The sequence below is a fragment of the Neofelis nebulosa genome, chromosome 16 (assembly GCF_028018385.1).
Source record: "Neofelis nebulosa isolate mNeoNeb1 chromosome 16, mNeoNeb1.pri, whole genome shotgun sequence".
In the NCBI taxonomy this organism is placed as follows: domain Eukaryota; kingdom Metazoa; phylum Chordata; class Mammalia; order Carnivora; family Felidae; genus Neofelis; species Neofelis nebulosa.
Window position 1 is genome coordinate 60,809,006 of NC_080797.1, and position 18,893 is coordinate 60,827,898.

The 18,893-nt window shown below is 52.5% G+C and overlaps 4 protein-coding genes across 7 annotated transcripts in view; 2 read left to right on the plus strand and 2 right to left on the minus strand.

Annotated features, from left to right (window-relative positions):
• On the plus strand, positions 1 to 8,189 carry TMEM199 (transmembrane protein 199). 3 transcript variants are annotated; one of them, XM_058703572.1, is made up of 6 exons: positions 1 to 240; positions 1,247 to 1,320; positions 1,670 to 1,759; positions 2,276 to 2,318; positions 2,533 to 2,645; positions 7,428 to 8,189. In XM_058703572.1, the coding sequence occupies exons 1-6, from the start codon at positions 30 to 32 to the stop codon at positions 7,437 to 7,439; spliced, it is 543 nt and encodes a 180-aa protein (XP_058559555.1). In that variant the 5' UTR covers positions 1 to 29; the 3' UTR covers positions 7,440 to 8,189. The 3 variants fall into 3 exon arrangements, with proteins under 3 accessions (XP_058559555.1, XP_058559554.1, XP_058559553.1); XM_058703571.1 differs by lacking the exon at positions 7,428 to 8,189 and adding an exon at positions 2,848 to 2,962; XM_058703570.1 differs by lacking the exon at positions 7,428 to 8,189 and adding an exon at positions 2,915 to 4,312 and having other exon boundaries at positions 2 to 240.
• On the minus strand, positions 5,889 to 7,532 carry SEBOX (SEBOX homeobox). The gene is made up of 3 exons (XM_058703573.1): positions 7,433 to 7,532; positions 7,103 to 7,263; positions 5,889 to 6,963 (listed from the first exon to the last, which is right to left on the minus strand). Exons 1-3 carry the CDS (start codon positions 7,461 to 7,463, stop codon positions 6,583 to 6,585), a joined length of 573 nt encoding a protein of 190 aa, XP_058559556.1. The 5' UTR covers positions 7,464 to 7,532; the 3' UTR covers positions 5,889 to 6,582.
• Positions 7,478 to 18,893, plus strand: part of SARM1 (sterile alpha and TIR motif containing 1) — a 24,822-nt gene continuing 13,406 nt past the window's right edge. Inside the window, exon 1 of one of the 2 annotated variants that reach the window (XM_058703562.1) lies at positions 7,478 to 7,653. In XM_058703562.1, the coding sequence (XP_058559545.1) occupies positions 7,478 to 7,653 (176 nt within the window). Of the gene's footprint in view, positions 7,654 to 12,929; positions 13,910 to 18,893 lie in introns of those variants that run through there. The other variant, XM_058703561.1, reaches the window with a different exon arrangement.
• Positions 8,816 to 11,819, minus strand: VTN (vitronectin). Its single transcript, XM_058703564.1, has 8 exons — positions 11,616 to 11,819; positions 11,394 to 11,513; positions 11,000 to 11,317; positions 10,780 to 10,919; positions 10,369 to 10,525; positions 10,022 to 10,174; positions 9,253 to 9,594; positions 8,816 to 9,011 (listed from the first exon to the last, which is right to left on the minus strand). Exons 1-8 carry the CDS (start codon positions 11,677 to 11,679, stop codon positions 8,899 to 8,901), a joined length of 1,407 nt encoding a protein of 468 aa, XP_058559547.1. The 5' UTR covers positions 11,680 to 11,819; the 3' UTR covers positions 8,816 to 8,898.

Sequence of the window (18,893 nt, forward strand, 5' to 3'; positions counted from 1 at the left end):
CCGGGTCACCTGACCATAAGCCGCTGGACATGGCGTCTCGCTTGGTTGCCGGCGAGCGGCTGGTGCGCGCCTTGGGCCCCGGCGGGGAGCTGGAGCCAGAACAGCTGCCCCGGAAGCTGCGGGCAGAACTTGAGACCGCGCTAGGGAAGAAGCCCAAGAGTGGTGATTTTCCCAGTGGCTCCGCGCGCCTGGTTTCTTTCCGCTTGATCCGAGATCTGCATCAGTACTTGAGAGAGAGAGGTGAGCCCCAGTCTCCAACCCGGACTCGCCTCCGTTTTTCCAGAGTCTTGTCCTTCCTGAGCCTTTTCCCACCTCTGTCATCGCTATGAGGGGGGGGGGGGGAAATCCATCACTCTCCTTCGCCCGCGAACGGTCATCTAGCCAACCCAAGAGTCACCTCATAAACCGTAGGGCAGCCCACTAACTTAACAACTTCCATGGGGATTTCTCGTGGATGACCAAATTTACTTGTGCACTTTTTTTCTCTTGAAAGTCTCCTCGTGAACTACCAGGCCTACTTAGGGCCGCCTGATCTTTGAGGAAGACCAGGTCTACTTAGAATAGTGAGCTTGTCCTGTTTGGGGATCTGGATTTATTTCCATCTCAAAAACAAGTTAAATCTGATGGTTTCTTTTTTTGTTTTGTTTTTGTTTTTTTTTTTACATAGGATTATGGAAAGCTCTGTTCAAAGACCTGAACTGGAGTAGCATCTGAGTCCTAGTCCTAGCTCTGCCACAAACTCCCCTTGGAGAAGTCATTTCCTTTCATTGGGTCTCAGTTCCCTTAACTGTAAAGGGAGGGACTAAGACCACACTGGCTTGTAAGGTCTTTTGCCATAATTAGCATGGCTTGCCCAGACATACAAAAGGTAGACTATAGAGGTCATCTAGTACGCTGTCCTCTGAGTATTTAGCATTACTGTGACCGAAAACTATATTGGGCGGTTCTGTTGTGGCCGCAGCATGACCTAATCTAAAGGCAAGTGTAAGTGGCTTACGTGTTAGTTGTGACATTGGCAAGATAATTGAGAGCTGACATTCAAAAGTCAGTATGCGCACTAGGAGATACTTATGTGGAATTGTCCTTGATCCTTCTCAATTGAAAACGATCTTGGAGATGAATTGAGATACGAATGGCCATGCTTTGTTTTGGTAGAAAGAATAGAAGGACTAGACCCTTCTCTGATCTTAATCCTTCGACCTCAGTTCTGTTTATCATTATGTTTGTGGAAATCTTTTCTTTCCAGGTTCCCCACTATACCTTCATGAGCTCCTAGAAGGCAGTGAAATCTATCTCCCAGAGGTTGTGAAGCCTCCCCGGGTATGTAAGGGATATATTTGTGAGAGTGGGTATTGGCTGAATTGGACTTACTCGTGATACATTCAGATTTATGAATCAATCTTTGGGCTCAGACATTTGTCTTTTAAATCCTTGAGAGCCAGGGTGGGGGATCTGGATATTGTTCTGCTTTGACTGCTTGGAAAACAGATTCCTAGAACCCCCACTCCCTCCCCCCCCCACACACAAAAATTTTCCAAAACAGTGGGGGCAGAACTAGTACATGAATCTCTTGGCACCCTTAGCAGTGCTTTGCCCCCTGAGACCAGTGGTTGTGACATGCTTTCTAGAAAGCTGGGAATATCCTTGTCATTTGATTTTTCTGCCCCAGAACCCAGAGCTAGTTGCCCGTTTGGAGAAGATTAAGATACAGCTGGCCAACGAGGAATATAAGCGGATCACCCACAACGTCACCTGTCAGGTAAGGGCCTGCTCTTCAGTACCTGGACTGAGTAGCCCCTGAAAGCAGAGCCCTGCGCTGGGAAGAGGTACATAGGGAAGAAACAACATGGAAGCTTGGTTTTTATACTCTTCAGGGACCATCGAAGCTCTGTGCTGCCTACAAACCCAGTCTAATTCCCAACTCCCTAACTGAGACTCTGGGCTCAGATGGTGACTGATTGTTAAAAGTTGTAGAGATGGAGACAAGCCTTGGAGCCTTTCTTCTGACAGGGCTCCCTATTATTCTGTGGCATGCTCCTGCCCTGGAGCAGGAGAGGAGTAGATGGGTATTGGGAGCCTATGCCCTTCCTCTGAAATGCTTGATCTGTGGTCCAGAAAAGAATCCATTCGGTCCCAGACAACAGAATCCATGGAGAAGGCAGAGTTAATGTGTTGGGGAATAAAGAGAGCAGAGCCCAGATTGACAAATGGGTGTTCTCTGGGCCACCTCTGAGCTGCTTCCATTCTGAAATCATTTGCATTTTCTTTTTCCCAGGATTCGAGGCACGGTGGGACTCTTAGTGACCTCGGAAAGCAAGGTGAGGTGCTAGGCAATCAGATTGCTGTAGCCTCTCCCTGGGAGGGGTTGGTCATGGCACTTCTTTCCACCCCAGTGCTCTGGGTTTAAGCCTAAGCTATTCGGCCTTGCCGTTAGAGGGTAACCCGCTTGATGGGGAGGCAGTCCTGAGATAAGAGGGCGGCCTCATGGAGGATGCTGACCTAAAGGTTTCTTCCCTGGGTTCTTCCCCAAAGTGAGGTCAGTGAAAGCTCTGGTCATCACCATCTTCAACTTTATTGTCACGGTAGCAGCTGCCTTCGTCTGCACTTACCTCGGAAGCCAATATATCTTCGCAGAAATGGCCTCAGTAAGTAGGCACTGGGCAGGGCAGGGTGCCCCAGGTGGGGGTATTGGTGGGAGAGGGAGGAAAGTATGTGAAGATGCCTTGAACAAGTTAGGTGTTAAACATTTAGAGGAGGAGCATTGAGCTGTCTAGCAGTCATGGAGGTACATAATAACCTGAAGAGAATCCAGATCCTCTTTTCTTCCCTTCCCCCCATTCTTCTTAGAGGTGCTGGAGGCTGCAGAGTTGAATGCTGACCTGCATCCCCTAAACCTCGTTCTCTCTCTCCCCAGCGGGTCCTGGCTGCATTGATCGTGGCCTCTGTGGTGGGTCTGGCCGAGCTGTATGTCATGGTGCGGGCGATGGAAGGCGAATTGGGAGAGCTTTGATGGTTCCTCATCAAAGCGTGGAGTGGATTTTGGGAGACTCCAGGCTCCCAGCTGCCAGTCACTGACTCTCAGTCAACCTGTCAGGCTCTTTGTCCTCAGCTCCGGTTAGAGGGCCAAGCCAAGGCCACCTGCTGGTCCTGCAGGGGGCGGGGAGGGCATCCTCTGTCAATTTCCAGAGGGGCAGTAAAAGAGACTGAGACAACAACTGAAAAGAACTGGTCTTTCAGTACCTTCTCCTGAACCCAGTGCCCATCTGCCTTCTCCAGTCCATCTGGGCACTGCTGAGGCTGGGTTTTTCCATCAGGAGTAAATAGAATACAGGCCTTCCAAGAAGCAGACGGTACTGCCTTGAAATTGCCCAAGTGCATAAATTGATGGTCACCCTTGCTGCGTACATCCTTGATGCAGACCTGTAATTTAGATCAGTAGGCTCCAAAAAAACAAAGGATTTCCTTTCTCCAGTTTGTGCCAGAAGAGGAACTGATCACAGGACATCGAATAAGAGAAAGGCGGGTTGGTATGGGATGGGATGGTGAAATTGGGAGCTAGGCAGCTACCTTTCTGGAATCTTCATTTCTGTCTTCATCTTCTTTCTTCCGCTTGCCTTTTTCACATTTTCTGTATGCTTCTGCCCATCTCTGCCACTCATCAGCCTTCCTTAAACTTCCCACCTCCCCATCACCCTTTGCTCTGCCTCCAAAAAGGAAACCAATTCAGATGGCAAAACAGTATGTGTGATTTTAATTGAAAATCTCTTTGTGCTTGTGTGTGTTGGTGGGAAGAGTATGCCTACCGTGGATTGTCTCAGCTAATAAAGGGAGGTGTTCTTTGTAGGTATGGATTGTTGTCAGGTTTGACTGTATATGTGAACACGAAGAGACATATACGTGAACATGTACGCATAACATGAGTATGTACACATATTGTTATACATAAGCCTAATGGAGGATTTTTTATGTAGGTTCTTAAAATATTTGTGGGGGGCGGGGTGCTAAAAATAGTTTGTAAATGTGCATAGTTGAGTAACTGCTTTCCATGGTTGCTTTTGGTCTTCACAACCATCCTGGAGGTTGGAAGAGGAAATGGTTTTAGGCCCCTCTTCCCGAAGACAAAGGCTGAGAGAGATCAGATGACCAGCTGTGGTCCTTCTGTAAAGGGAGCCAAAGACTGTTAGGTTGCCCTGTGTAACGTTAAACTTGCAAGAACTTAGATTAATGGTATAGTGATAAAGTCTGTATATGTGTACTTAAAAACTATTAGCGATAGTTATTTACTCAATAAATATTTATGGTGTCCACTGTATTCTTATCTCAAGTCTTGTGACAACACAGAAGCCCAAAGATTCCTTAGTTCTGATCATTGTTCAGGGTCTGTTCCTAATGGTGTACTCCTTTCCATTTATTCACACCATGAGCTCCTTTGGTCTTTTGTTTTCTTCCAGGGTACTCTTCTGTTCTTGGAAAGAACATTGGCTCAGTAGACATTTGCTCTACAGTGTTTGCCAGTTTCTGCCAGTCTGAGCTTCTCCAGACAATACGTGAGAGAGAGGGAGGGTTCAGGTCCTTCTCTTCCACCATAGATCACTTTGTTGAGAAATCTTAGAATTTCTATTGTTGATTAAAAGCAATGTCAACTGTGAGAAGAAGCGCAGGTGGCATTTTATAATGTTTCTGGCAACCCAGTGTAGTTTAGAAGATGCACTGAATTTTTGTGGGGGTTCGTCGCTATACCAGTGCTGAACTCTGTGGGCCAGGTAGCCTGTTGTGCCCACATAGCCTTAAGCTTTCACATCCCCCAGATACCTGGATTGGAAGGTTCGAAGACTTCCAAATGTTAGATAAAGAGCAGGTCCCCTCAAACAGCTTCTGATCTAGGGCGTCTTCTTATCCTGAGATTGGAGTCCTTCCACACACACATCCCTTTCACTAGAATGGGGTCCTTACCTGATCCCAATCCCCTACTCAGAAGCCAACAGGCTTCTGTGGCATCGAACACTTACTGAGAACTCCTTTATGAGCCAAGTACTGTGCTAGCTTCTGGAGATCAAGGGGTAGAAGACCTAGTTCCTGCCAAGGAGATCTGCACCGTGCAAAGTGGTTTTTCATCCGCAAGGGCAGAGTTGGAGATAGCGATCAGGTGGCCTGTCCTCTGGCTCTCAATGCAGTGGAGGGAGCTCTGCTCTCCGCCGCTTACTCCATCTCACCGTCCCATACTTTTCTCCAGTGCAGTCTGGGCCCAGGGCTTCCCAAAGGGGAGTGCTTGGCAGGAAGCCAGAGGAACAAGAAGTTTGGGGCCTTCCCAGTTTCTCATAGCCTGCTGTGTGGAGAGGGAGAGGCAATTTGCATGAATTGAGAGCTTTTATAGCATGTCACACATCACATGTAGCCCTTTACTTAACATCATTGCTTCTCATGCCCAAAATGGAGAGAAGATACGTTATCCAACGCCCCCCCCCCCCCCCCCCCAGCTTGCAGGCTCATAGACTTTCAGAGATTTGCGAGGTTACATAGCAGAGCCAGGATTTGAATCCAGTTTAGACCCTCTATGCTTTTCTGGAGCAAAGCAGCTCCAGAGGTGAAGGCAGCTGGAGTGTCCTGGAATCAGTAGGAGCAGAAGGTGCCAGCAGAGGCTCCCATCTCCCCAGGGTCTGTCAGCCAGAGCCCTAAACCCTTCAATTAACTGTCCCCCTAACTAATCCCAGTAGAAGCCTGGGTAATACCTCCCACCCAGTATCTGTGTGGAACCTGACCCTGTTTAGGGATTAGGTGATGGAGATACATTTCAAAAGCAAACGGCTCTTGTCCCCATTCATTTGCAGCACACAACAATCCAGATTAAGGTATAGAGTTTGGGTTTTATTTGGAGATTAGTCGGTATTACAGATGACAGTGATATGAAAACCCAGTGTTGCCACGCACACACACCCCTGCCCCATGCTAAGTCTGTCAGGTTGTCTCCACAGCCTCGGGTCAGAGGGCAGCCAATCTGATCTTTGTGAAAATTAAATCAACATAAGCCCGGAGCTTTTCTTTCCACTGTATTACTCTAATATCATTTCCTCTTCAGATCCATGGTTCTGATTAATTTGTCTATGTGGTGGTAGGTCAGGAGAGGGGGCCTGGGCTACAAAAGGGTGGGTTCCCCACCATCTGGGATGAGTTTCAGTTCTCTCCTCACCATACTCACTTAGCAGTTAGCTAATGGGCTAAAATGGAGGGACGGCTGCCCATTCTTTAGAGGGAGGAGGAGTTGTCAGTTGGGATGAGAAGACTTGGGGCCAGGCCTGGCGTGAGAGGTGGAAAACATGGCCCTGACCTCCTCTCTCTAAAGGTACCTCCTGCCACGGCGATGGGCATATGCCCCAGGAGGAGCAGGGTGCTGGGTAGCTGGTGACTCTAGGCTGGCCTGGAGGACAATGGAGGGGAGGGATCCCTGAGCTAAACTTCCTTCCAATACGAGAACTCCCTTGTGTAAAAGGAGGGACAGGGGATCCACTTCTGATGTGTTCAGTCCTAACGGGCGGGGGTAGGCTGCAGAGCCAGAGGAGGGGTCTCACAAGTTCAGGACTTAGATTAGGAGTGGTCCTGGTTGGTGACAATGGCTGAGGCATAGATGAGGTCAGACAGGCTGCCCAACGAGGTGTGGGGAGTAGCTCGTTCTGAAGAAAGGTGGGTCGCTGAAGCCCCAGCTGGTCCCCATGGGGCTACAGCTTTAGCCCCTGCCCGGCCCTGCCCTGAACCCAAGCCAGGAGCTGAGCAGGAGGCATGTCTACACAGTGAGGCACACTGAGGTGTGCTGTTGGAGGGTGGGAGCTGGCCTAGTTTTCGGGGCTCCCGGGACTGCTGGAGGGTGTCTGGAAGAGAACAGGCTCTCTGGGGGGGCTCTGGCCTTGGGCTTAGGCCTCCTGCCTTCGTATTCTTGATTCTCTTGGCCCGGCGGTTCTGGAACCACACCTGGTAAGGGAAAAAGGAATCTCTTCTGGCTCCATCCACCCTCCCCCAGGTACAGGGAAAGCAAAACCTGGAGGCAGGATACCCAGAGGAAAGGGGCTGTGTGAGAGTACCCCCACCCTGAGAGGGGGTCACTGCTCACCTGTATCTTGGCCTCAGGAAGGCAGGTGACCCGGGCCAGGTGCTCACGGGTGCCAATGTCAGGGTAGGGCCGGGCTGCAAACACCCGCTCCAACTCCAGCAGCTGCCCTCTGCTGAAAGTGGTCCGCTTTCTCCGGTGGGGACCCAGCCCACTGGCATGGCCTGTGGGCCGGAGTAGGGGTCAAGCTGGGACTCCCCACAAAAGCCTCCATCCCAGCCTCAAAACCCCCAGCTGACCCTGAAGCCTCTACTCCACTCCCCTGCTTCAGCCTTTCCCCATCACACCTTCCCCCTCATTCTCCCCCTGCCCACCCTTTCCCCACCAGATCACCTGTTGAGGATGCATCCGCAGGGCTGGCCATGGAGCCGGCAGAGAATGAGGAGCCAGAGGGCCATGCCAAGGCTGTGCCCACACCACCCCTCCTTGTGGGGTTTTATCCTGCTCAGAAGGCTGGCCCCGCCTCCAGGAGGGGAGAGGTTTCATCTCGAGCCGATGGGGAGCAGAGAAGTCCCAGAGGGAAGAGTAGAAGCCAGGGACAGCGTTGGGCTTGTGTGAGTATGGATGGGGCAAAACTTCTCTGGCCCCTGCTCCTCCAGGGCCTCACAAAGAAAGCTGGTCTGAGCCCCTCTCCTCACACCCCCACACCCCACAGTCTGTGTCTGAAATCCTGTACTTTGTGAAAATCCTCCCAGGATTTGCCCGGAAGGAAGCCAAAGAGATCCTTCTCTCTAGCACTCCCACTGCTTCACCTTCCCCCTTGGAGCCCTCGGTGCCCCAGTGCCCCAGTTCCCCCGGGGGACGGTGGATGCAGTCCTGTGCCACAGCCTGGGGCTGGGCTGGTGAAGCTGGACAGGATGAGGAGGCTGACAGGGAGACGGCAGATGAACCGCAGCCAGTCCGCCCTCAGCAGAGCTGGAGAGCAGATGTTACCACCAGCTTGCCCTCGGGTCTGCTTTAGAGATTTGCCTGCACCGAGCCCTGTCTCCATGGCCCCTTGAGAGCCCAGATGGGCTTCTTGGAGTCCAGGAACCTTGGAGTCCAGGAATCAGAGGAGGTTTCACAGGTACAATCGAGGAGTTTTAAGAAAGATGCTTGTTTGTGTTTTGTTTTGTTTTGTTTACAGAGTATTCATCCTTGTGAGTCTTCTGAGTCCCTTTTCTAAGAGAAGTGGGTGCATTTGGATTTCCTTTGAGTTCTTGCCCTTTCCACTCCTACCCTCAGTGCCCCAGACCCCAGACCCAAGACAGAGGCCTCAAAGAAAGGCTCATCCTAGGGGTGGGTTTGGGGAGCATGCTGACCAGTTCCCTAGGCTAACCACCTTGCAGGCTCAGAAGGGGCAGAAAAGCGGAACCAGAACCGCTTGCCCTCTGCCCCATCTCTCTCCTCCAAGACCCTAGTCAACTCCGAGAGGCAAAGGAAGCCCAGGGCTGGGAAAGGCACTTGGTGGCTCCTGTCATCACCAGAGCTGTTCAAGCTCCCGCCAACGTTGGTAGGCTGGTAGGGGCTCCTTAGCTCAGGAGGAAGCCTAGCACTCGTGAGGCCCTCCCCAGGCCGGAGCTTTTCCGGTTCACGGAGAAAGCCTGAGCCCAACCTGGACTGGACACAAGGACACTCTCCTCCTCCAAAACTTCGTGACAGCCCAGCTTCCCCTCTTTTCCCCAGGCAGATCCCGGTCTCTGCCTGTCCACTCCAGTCAGGACAGCAGTCTTAAACTCAGGACCAAGGGGTCTTTATTGAGATGGGCGGAAGTGGTTGAGGAAGAACAGTGGAGGGCCCAGCTGTGCAGGCTCCGATTCCTACCGGCGGCCAGGGGCTGGGCAGCCCAGCCAGTACTGGGCGATGGAGCGTGGGTAAGGAGGGCTCACAGTGTCCACTTGCCGTGTGCGAAGGTTGACTCGGTAGTACTGGTCTGGAAGAGAGGTCAGCAGAGGGTGTGTGAGACCCAGCCAGGCCCTGCCCACACACCCCTGCCCTGAGAAAGAAGCCCTGGGTCTCTCCCGGAAGGGTGAGTGAACATCCACAACGCAGCCTAGGACTCCCAGCCTGGCTTTCTGGAATCACCTCCCAAGGGCCATGTTCAGCCCATGTGGACCAGGGACAGCAGGGAAGACCCCAGCTAGACCAGCTACAGGGATGGCACGGGCTCCCACCTCCTGAGAAGAAGTAAACACTTTGGATGGGCTCGCAGGTGGCAGGCACAAGCCAGTCCATGTTGTAGTCACGAAAGTCGTAGATGCCCAGGCTGTCCTCCTCACTGGAGAGCCAGGACAGCCAGGCTGAACGGGACTGCCGGTGGGGGTTCTGGCTGCGGCCTCGGCCACGGTTACGGCGTGAGCGGTAGCGTTTACGGTTACGCCGCCTAGACTTCTGCTTCTTGGCCCAGGATTGGGGAGCTGAGCCTGAGATGTAGATGCGGCCGGCCATGGCCGCATCCACTTGCCTGGGCACACCAGGCCAGTCCCGGCTGATGAGCCGGGGCTGTCCAGCACCGCCTGTGGCAGGGAAGAGGTTAATGAGAGCGTTGTGGGCCTGGAGAGTTCATCTGGTGCCCAACTATGGGCCTTGCCTTGCCTGAGGGCAGAGCAACCTCATGGCAGAGCACAGCACCCCAGCCCTCTGACTCTCAGTTCGGTGCTCTTTGCCCTAGCCTTCCTCCACTGCATCCCTCCCCACTTGCCTCAGTCATAGCCCCTCCTCCTGCTGGCTGTGCCCTCAGCTGCACTAGGCAAAGTCCAAGGTGTGGGGTCCAGGTGGACCTCCCCCCAAAGGTCAACAGAAGCAAAGTCTGGCTTGAGCAAACAGCTTTTGAACCCCAGCTCCGCAATCACGGCCCCCTCCGGCCAGCCTTGCCCTGTCCCTACCCTGGAGATCCCAGCCCTCTTGAGGAGAAAGCGAGGCTTGCTCTCCCTCCCTCCATACCAGAGAATCTGCTTCCGAAGAGAAATTCAAAGACGGTCTCCCAGCTGTCGCGCTGCAGCAGGGCAAAGTGTTCAAACACTGTGGACAGGGAGCTGCCTTCACATTCCTCCTGACTGGGCTGCTGCTGGAACTCATACTCCCAGTACTGTCTCCCTGAGTGGGGAAATGGGATGGGGGGAGGTTCATGAGTGAGGCCAGAAAGCCAGCGCTAAGGCTGCTGGAGATAGGAGCTCCTGGCCGGGGAGTGGGGGTGCCGAACGTAATTTGAGGCCTCCCCATAGAGGAGTGTGGAGGAAAGCCCAGACTGCCCCACTGCCTGCTCTTTTCCCCACCCACTCCCTTAATACCCTTGAAGAAGTAGGCCCGCTCCCGGCCACTGTAGCTATGAGCAGGGAGAGCCAAGGCTGCATCCACGTTGTCTGGGATGCCCTTGAAGCCTTCAGAGATGTTGCGGGGGTAATCTGGGTCCAGAACACCATCCTCGAAGCGCCAGTACTGATGACCCTAAGCGGTAGGAAAGGAAGGGGGAGTGAGGAGGTGGCTGGCTGAGCACAGGCCGAGTCCCCCACCCCAGGCAGCTGTCCCAATTCTAGGCTTGTTGCCCAGGACCTGGAGCCTTGGGCTTTCCTGTCCTCAAGAGCCCCAGCCAGGCTGTGCTGTGATCCAGCCATCTTGCCTTACCCTAGTACTGGGCACAGCAGCCCTCAACCCCTGTCTAGATACCCTTGGCTCTGACCCACGGCCCCTGGGCCTGGCACCTGGAAGAGGTAGGTCTTCCCCTGGCAGTTGATGCGGGTGAAGGCAGCATCAATGGGGCCCTCAATGCCCCAGACATCTTGGATAAGCTTGGGGTACCCAGGGCTCACTGCCTCTTCATCCAGTTCATAACAGTACTGCCCTAGAATGGGAGAGTCTGTGTGAGGGAAGGGTTTTCCCAGAGGCAGACCCCCACCCCCCAACACCTGCCCCTGGAGTCACCTCGGAAGGCAAAGAGGGAGCCATTCTTGAGGTCAGTGAAGGCGTCAAAGGGCTTCCCACTGCATAGCTCTTCCTCCACCGGGGACTCAGGGATGTCTTGATCAGAGGTCTCAGGCCCCAGGGTCCCCTGTGTAGGGTTCAGAAAAGGTTCCTCGAAGGTCTCCTGGTCAGGAGACACTTCAGTCTGGGCCTGCAGGTCGGGGCCCTGGGTGGTGCTCTCCGGCTGTGGGAGGACACTGCTGTTGTCTCTGGGCTCCTCAAAGTAGTTGTAGACCCCGTACTCATCTTCTGGCAGAGTGAATACATCCCCACGCGTCACTGTGGGCACAGTGGGTGGTGGTGAGTCTCCAGCTGCAGAGGGGACCCCGGGCCCATCCAGCCCCTCCGGACGCACCTTGGGGTTTGCACTCAGCCACGTAGTCCTCACAGCAGCTCTGGTAGTATGAGCAGAGCTCGTCACACTGACATTTCCTGTCAGCGTTGAAGCCCTCTGTGCAGCGGCCCTTGCACGACTCTGTGGGGAGGAGATAGAGGGGATATCAGTTGGCACGGCCAAGCCCAGACCGCCCTCGCCCACCCTTCGTTGACCCAAACGGCCACCAACACCCTCTTGCACCTTGGTCAGCCAGAACCACCCATGCCAGCAGGGCAAGTATCAGTAGGGGCCTTGGGGATGCCATGGCAGGGCCTCCAGCCTCTAGCCTGGCTGGCAAACTGGGCTCTGGGCTCCCTGCAATCTCCACTGTGATGCGGGAGAGCGGGGGACAGGGAGGGAAGGAGCCAGAGGAGAGGAGCTGCCTTCTCTGCTGCTCTATTTGCTCAATCTCTGGGCCAGCCCCCAGTGCCCCAGACCCCAGTGGCTGCAAAGGTCGCATTCCTGGAACTCTGGACCCGAGAGAACAGTGAATAGGATCCTTGCCAAGCTCGGTGTCCTGTCAGAAGGGGACTAGCACCGTGGGTCTGAAAGTCAGAAAGAAGGCCCACTGTGCCACTCAGAGGCTGCGTGACCTTGGGCAAACTGTTTTGCCTGCCTTGGTATTCTTTTTGGTAAAGTGAGACTATTGATACTTGCCTCATGATGTGTTGGGGGTTACATGAGCTAAAGCAGACAAAATGCCTCATGCCTGGAGTAGCGCCAACTTCATTCTCCATAAATGGTTGTTTATCTGCGATCTGTTTGAACAGGCACATCCCTGGCTGAGTGTGTCACCCACCCGTTGTGTATTTAGGGCAGTGAAAGGGGGGTTGAAGGAATGCTGGTAAGCACCCTGGGGGGAATTTTTTAAAACTCTGTTTAAAAAAAACAATAACAGAGTTTCGTGTTTAGGTTCACCCCTTGGGTGCATTGATTTCCCCAAGCTGGTCTTCACAGCACAGCAAATTGGGTGAATATTAACCCTTTGGACTGGATTTGATTCCTCGGTCTCCCGCTCATTCACTGCTCCCTGTCTCCACCTTCAGTCTCCCCATCCGCAAAGAATAGCCTAGTTCTTGGCACTTTTAGACTCTCTTGAGAAGTAGCATCCCTCTTTCCAGAAAACGCCCCTGGCACAGAACGCCTGATTTTGTGCCAAGGGTTGGGGGTCCACAGGCTTCCTGAAACCCTCCCACTACCTGGAAGAAATGATTCTGAGTTTCCAACTGAATTTTTCTCTTCCGTAACCAGAGAGGTGGGTGACTTGGGGGAATCTCTTTTCTATGAGCTTCAGTCGGTTCAGCTGTTAAATGGGAACACTAATCTCGACCCCCTAAAGCATGTTGCAAGGCTTGAGAAACGGGCCTAAAGGGTCTCGAGAGTTGTACCGAATCGTTATTATGGTTGATTTGACCAGTTAGGGCAGGGCGCACGCTCCACGGTGTTGCCTTCTCGTTGCAGTGTCGGGGGCTCGGGGGCGGTGGGGGCGGGGGTGCGTTGTGGGATAGTGAGGCTGTCCTACCGCTCCGCACCCTCTTCCCCTAGTCGCCTCGCCCACCCCTCCGCAGGGCGTGGGCGTGGCTGGGGAAGCTCGGGTGCGAGGCTACGCCGGCGGCAAGGGAGGAGTCCCACGTGACCGAGGGGCGGAGTGTCAGCTCCCTTGCTGCGGCTGGTCCGAGGCGGGGCTGCTGCAGAGCATCTTCTGGCTGGAGCCGCGCTTTGTTCTTGTTGCTGCCTCCCAGACCTGCTGACGTCTGGGTCCATCCCTCGCTCCCCTCCGGCTCCTCCTGCCCACCCTCTACATCTGAGCCTGCATCCTTTTACCCAAAAGCTCCTTTCCAGATCCCGCCCTCGCCCCTCCCCCAAACTTCTGGCCAGCGCCCCTGCCTGGTACCCTTTTATCCATCCCTCTCTCCTGCACCTTCTACCTGGTCCCCATCTCCTGTCCTCCTCTTCCCAAGTTCCGGGGCGCTCCGCCCGGCCCCGCCCCTCCGGACCGGGGATGTACCCCGCAGCCCCGCGCCCATGGTCCTGACGCTGCTCCTCTCCGCCTATAAGCTGTGCCGCTTCTTCACCATGTCGGGCCCAAGGCCAGGCTCTGAGCGTCTAGCGGTGCCGGGGCCAGACGGGGGCGGCGGTGCGGGCCCATGGTGGACCGCGGGCGGCCGCGGGCCCCGCGAGGTGTCGCCCGGGGCGGGCGCCGAGGTGCAGGGCGCCCTGGAGCGCGCGCTGCCCGAGCTGCAGCAGGCGCTGTCTGAGCTGAAGCAGGCGGGGGGCGCGCGGGCCGTGGGCGCCGGCCTGGCCGAGGTCTTCCAACTAGTGGAGGAGGCCTGGCTGCTGCCGGCCGTGGGCCGAGAAGTAGCCCAGGGTCTGTGCGACGCCATCCGCCTGGACGGCGGCCTCGACCTGCTGCTGCGACTGCTGCAGGCGCCGGAGCTGGAGACGCGCGTGCAGGCCGCCCGCCTGCTGGAGCAGATCCTGGTGGCTGAGAACCGGTAGGGTGCTCACGGGCTGAGGGGAGAGCGCGGGGTGCTGTGGGGCAGCAAGTGTGGTCGACAGCTCTGTGCCTTTTCCTCCCTCACCTCACCAAATCCCTGTACTACACCCCCTCTGGGGATCAGCGTGTCCATTTCACAAATGAGGCAAATGAGACTTCGGAAAGTTTGATGATTTGCCACAACAAGTAAACTAATAGTGCAGCCAGGATTCACTCCCCAGACTGGTGACGTGAGGAATGAGACAGGGAGAGGAAGAATAGAGTAGTTGGACAGGAATCTGTTCCTGGTTCAGCATGGAGCTGCCAGTGCTCTCTAAACCCACAGACCTCCTCCCCACAGGCCCAGATGCCCTTCTTTGCTGCCTTCGCTCTGCCACTGAGAAAGGAAGAGAAAACAGTGCTCAGGAAATGGGGTAGGAGGAGGAGAAATGATCGCTGAAATGAGTGCTGACCTAAGGGTTACTTGCCCCCTTCGTGCCACCCCCAATCCACCACCTGCTTCCTCCCTCTTCATTTTGGCCCATGTAACAGGCCAGACATGATCTCATTCTGCAGTTGCTAATGGGGAACAGAAGGTTTTCTACTGGGATGAATGGGCGAGCGAAGAGGAAACAGGTGCAGAGCTAGGCAGGGGCCAGAGTATGTGTTTTCTGCCCCCCCCCCCCCCGTAGTGCCAAGATCCAGTAGGTGGGGTCCAACTGAGGCCTGGCTGCGACTCTCTTGTCTGCCTCTTGGGATCTCCCCTGGACTATGAGGACCCTCGCACTCATTTTCTCTCTCATCTGATGTCAGAGCAGACCAAACTGTCACGCAGCAGTCTCATGCTGAATTCTCAGGCCTCTCAGGTGTAGAAGGGTCTTGCAAGGGTCACTTTGAATTCATGCATCTGTCACAAGTGTGAGGCCATGGGTTAGAGGTGCTTTCCTTGCCATTTTCAAAAATGAAAAAATGACTTTGTGGATGGTGGAAATAGTACAGTCCACGAATGAAGCAAGTTAAGCTGGGAGAGCAAGTTAGGGTTCTGCTTGCTCAGAAAGTCATTGATTTCCCATCTGACATCAGTGAATTTGGAGGGCTAGCAAACGGAGTGGGTGCTCACTGGATGTGGTGCACACAGGTTGGCGGGTGTACCCTGTAGGTCTGATATGTGAGATGTGGCAGCTATAATGAGAACTCTTGGGGAGTGGGTGCAGCCAACACCCGAGGAAGAGGAGGGCTGCAAGATGCAAATTGCACTGACGTTTTTAAAGGTTGAAACTAACACTCCTCTGGTTTAGAATTACTAACTCCTGGTCTCAGGAAACAACGTGGTCGTGCTGACAGCCCTTCAGGACCAAGGACAGCGTCTAGCAGGTCCTGTCACCCTCGAAATTTTGAGAGATGATACACTGAGAATTTGAGTTTATGAAATCTTGCCCTTCCTTCATCAACCAACCTCCTCTTAAAGAAAGTTCCGCAGTCAATGCACACACTCCTTTTCCCCTTCCCTTCTTCCCATAGTGCTGCCACACCCACTGCCTGGGAGCCTCCATCACAGTGTCCCTAACTCCCAAATGCCAAGAAAAGCCCAACAGCGGAGGAACTTTTGAACATGGTCCCATGACACCCAGTGAGGGTGTGACTGCTAGCCTTTGCAATTTACAGTGTAGCCCCTTCAGGGGACCATAATTAGGTTAAATGGCTTAACTCAGGTTAAATGGATTTCCCAGAAATACACAGTAAATAAGGGAGGAGACATGTCTTAAAAAAAAAAAAAAAAATTAGGAGTGCCTGGGTGGCTGTCATTTAAACCTCTGACTCTTGATCTCAGCTCAGGTCATGATCTCACGGTTTGTGAGTTCGAACCCGGCATGGGGCTCTGCATTGACAGGGGGAACCTGCTTGGGTTCTCTCTCTCTCGCTCTCTCTCTCTCTCTCTCTCTCTCTCTCTGCCCCTCCCAGCTTGCACTATCTCTCTCTCTCAAAATAAATAAATAAACTCAAAAAACCCCCACAAAACCCAGAAAGCTATTGCGTATAAATTCAAAAAGTGCAAAAGTGCAAAGATACAAAAAGATACACGCTTTCTACCCAGACCCCCTCCCTAGAGACAAACCAGGAAGCAAAACAAGTTTCTTGCACAGTATGTCCTTCCAGAGAAATTCTGTGCATTAACAAGGATTTACACATATATGTATATTATATATATCTACTTGTATGTGTGTCTGTGTATGTGTACAATTTCTGCCCTCCTTTGGAGCTGGGATTTGAACCACAGCCTCTGGGGCTGCAGAAGCTGGGATCTGAGTCAATAGTTCTCACAACAAGCACACAGTTCAAGTTCTCTGAGGATGTGAAGTGCATAGGGAAAGGGGAGGGCTGGGAATTAAGAGACTCAGAATGAAGTCCTCTCTCTGAATTGATGTTCCTGAGCAAGACTTTCTCTTCAGTGGTTCTCAGGAAATGAAGGTGTTGGATCAGATGACTGCTTAGACACACTCTGGTCCTGATATTCTCAGAGTTTAGTAGTCAGATTGTTCTGGAAGCACAAAGTTGAGATCAAGGATCATGACCTCTGATCATCCTCTGAGCAAAGTTGTGTTGGCCTTATGCCATGTTAGGGGTTCAGCTGGGACCTGCAATGGACACAAAGTCACAAGCACTCTGGTCATTGTGATGCTCATGGGACAAGGACTCCATGGCTGGAATCTTTGGGGGTAATGTCACTTGTGGAGGACATCATTTGTGGAGGTCAGGAAAACAGAAAACTCTCACCTCTGCCTGGAGTGTGGCAACTCTCCTGCCTGCCCTGCTGGCATCCAGGCTCCCTCCCTGGGATCCTTCCTCCCTATAGCAGCCAGAGTGAGTTTCTTATGCAACTATGCAACCCAAGCAAGAGCAGACCACTCCCCTTCCTGAAGCCTTTCCGTGGCTCCCCATTTGCGATCAAGATGTGCACTTCACAAATGCCTCTAGATGGTTCAGAAGGCCCCCACCACTCTCCCTACTCCCTCCCACCTTGAAACTTCCACCTCAGCCACTAGAAATGGCTTCACTTCAGTGTGGCTGCAGTGGGGACAGGTCCCCAAGTGCACCAGTTCTCAGATACCTCCTAGCCTTTGTATACAGACGTGCCTAGAATATAGTCTCCACAATCTTCCCTTCTCCTCTTCATTAATGTCCCACTACCTACCTTTCTTCCTTCCTTCCTTCCTTCTTTCTTTCTTTCTTTCTTTCTTTCTTTCTTTCTTTCTTTGATTTTATTTTTAAGTAATCTCTGCTCCCAACATGGGATTCGAACTCACAACCCCGAGATCAAGAGTCTCATGCGCCACCGACTGAGCCAGCTAGGTACCCCTGTCCCACCATTTTTCTGATTTAATGCCATAGGCACCCATTCAGTATATTTAATGTGTATCTTTATATCCTTATCCTGGTAAAATCTTTATTTTCTTGTTTTGTGTTCATATATTTTTAGTTTACTCAAATAGTGCTGTGTTACAAAGCACATTTCATTTCTTTCACCCACTCATTAATATGTTTTTAATATTGTTTTTTTTTTAATTTTTTTTAACGTTTTTATTTATTTTTGAGACAGAGAGAGACAGAGCATGAACGGGGGAGGGGCAGAGAGAGAGGGAGACACAGAATCGGAAACAGGCTCCAGGCTCTGAGCCATCAGCCCAGAGCCCGACGTGGGGCCCGAACTCACATACTGCGAGATCGTGACCTGAGCCGAAGTCGGACGCTTAACCGACTGAGCCACCCAGGCGCCCCTAATATTGTTGTTTTATCATCTATTCAGTCACTTGTAACTGCTTCATAGTCCTCCAGAGTGGTCATTTGCCCATGTTACCTCTCCACTCTCCTAGGCTTGACACCAGCCTGCTGCCATCTTCCCCCACCATAAACAATCTGCAGTGAACCTTTTCCACAGACTTTTGTGGACTGTGATAATTTCTTTGGCTGTAAGCTCAAGAGCTCCAATTCCTGGCTTGTAGGATGTATGTCTCCTTAATTTCACCATGCATCCCAGCCTGTTTTCCAAGTTGACTGCCCTAGTGTGCACCTCCACCCAGAGAGTGTCAGCATGTTCATGGCCCCACACCTCATCAACCTTCTGTGTTACCCAGCTTTGCTTTTTGCCTATCCAATAGGTGTAAAGTGATAGGTGATTTTTATTTATTTGTTTGTTTGTTTGTTTATATTTTAGAGAGAGGGAAAGTGTGCTCATGTGCATTGGGGAGAGGGAGGGAGCAAGAGAATCCCAAGGAGGCTCAGTGCAGAGCTCCACAGGGCTCAATCCCACAACCCTGGGATCAGGACCTGAGCTGAAATCAAGAGTCAGACGCTCAATCGACTGAGCCACTCCAGCGCCCCCATGTGATAGCTGATTTAATTTTCCCTTCTCTGATTACTAAGGATTACAAATTATTTTGTTTGTTAACACTTTGGATTATCTCTTTTATAAATTGCCATTTATATGCTTTGCCATTCCCTATTGACTTTGCTGCCTTTTTCTTGTTGATGTGAATATTTATATATTCTATATATGAATCCTTGCGGATTTTGTTTTCTTCCTTGTCAGTTATAAACATTGCAGATCTCTCTGGCCTTCTTTCTATTCCTCAAACATGCCAAACTCCCCAGCCCTCAGGGCTTTTGTCCTCGCTGTTCGCTCTGCCTGTCATGCTCTTTTCCCAGACACTTTCAGGCAGGAGTCTCCAGATACTGAACTCTCTGATGTCACCTCCTCAGACATATCTCTCCACCCATGCACTATCCATTACATCACCCGGTTTTGCTAGCATTACAGCCGCATCAGTATCAACCTGTTCATTCATTGTTCACCTGCTTATTGTTTGTCTCCATATTAGCTGTGTGTGAGTTCCAAGCACTGTTAATTAGCCTCTAGCGCAGCCTGGCACACAGTAGTTCCTCAATAAACATCTGTTGGGTGAATGAATAAATACACCCCAGTCACACTGCATGGAGTGAAGAGA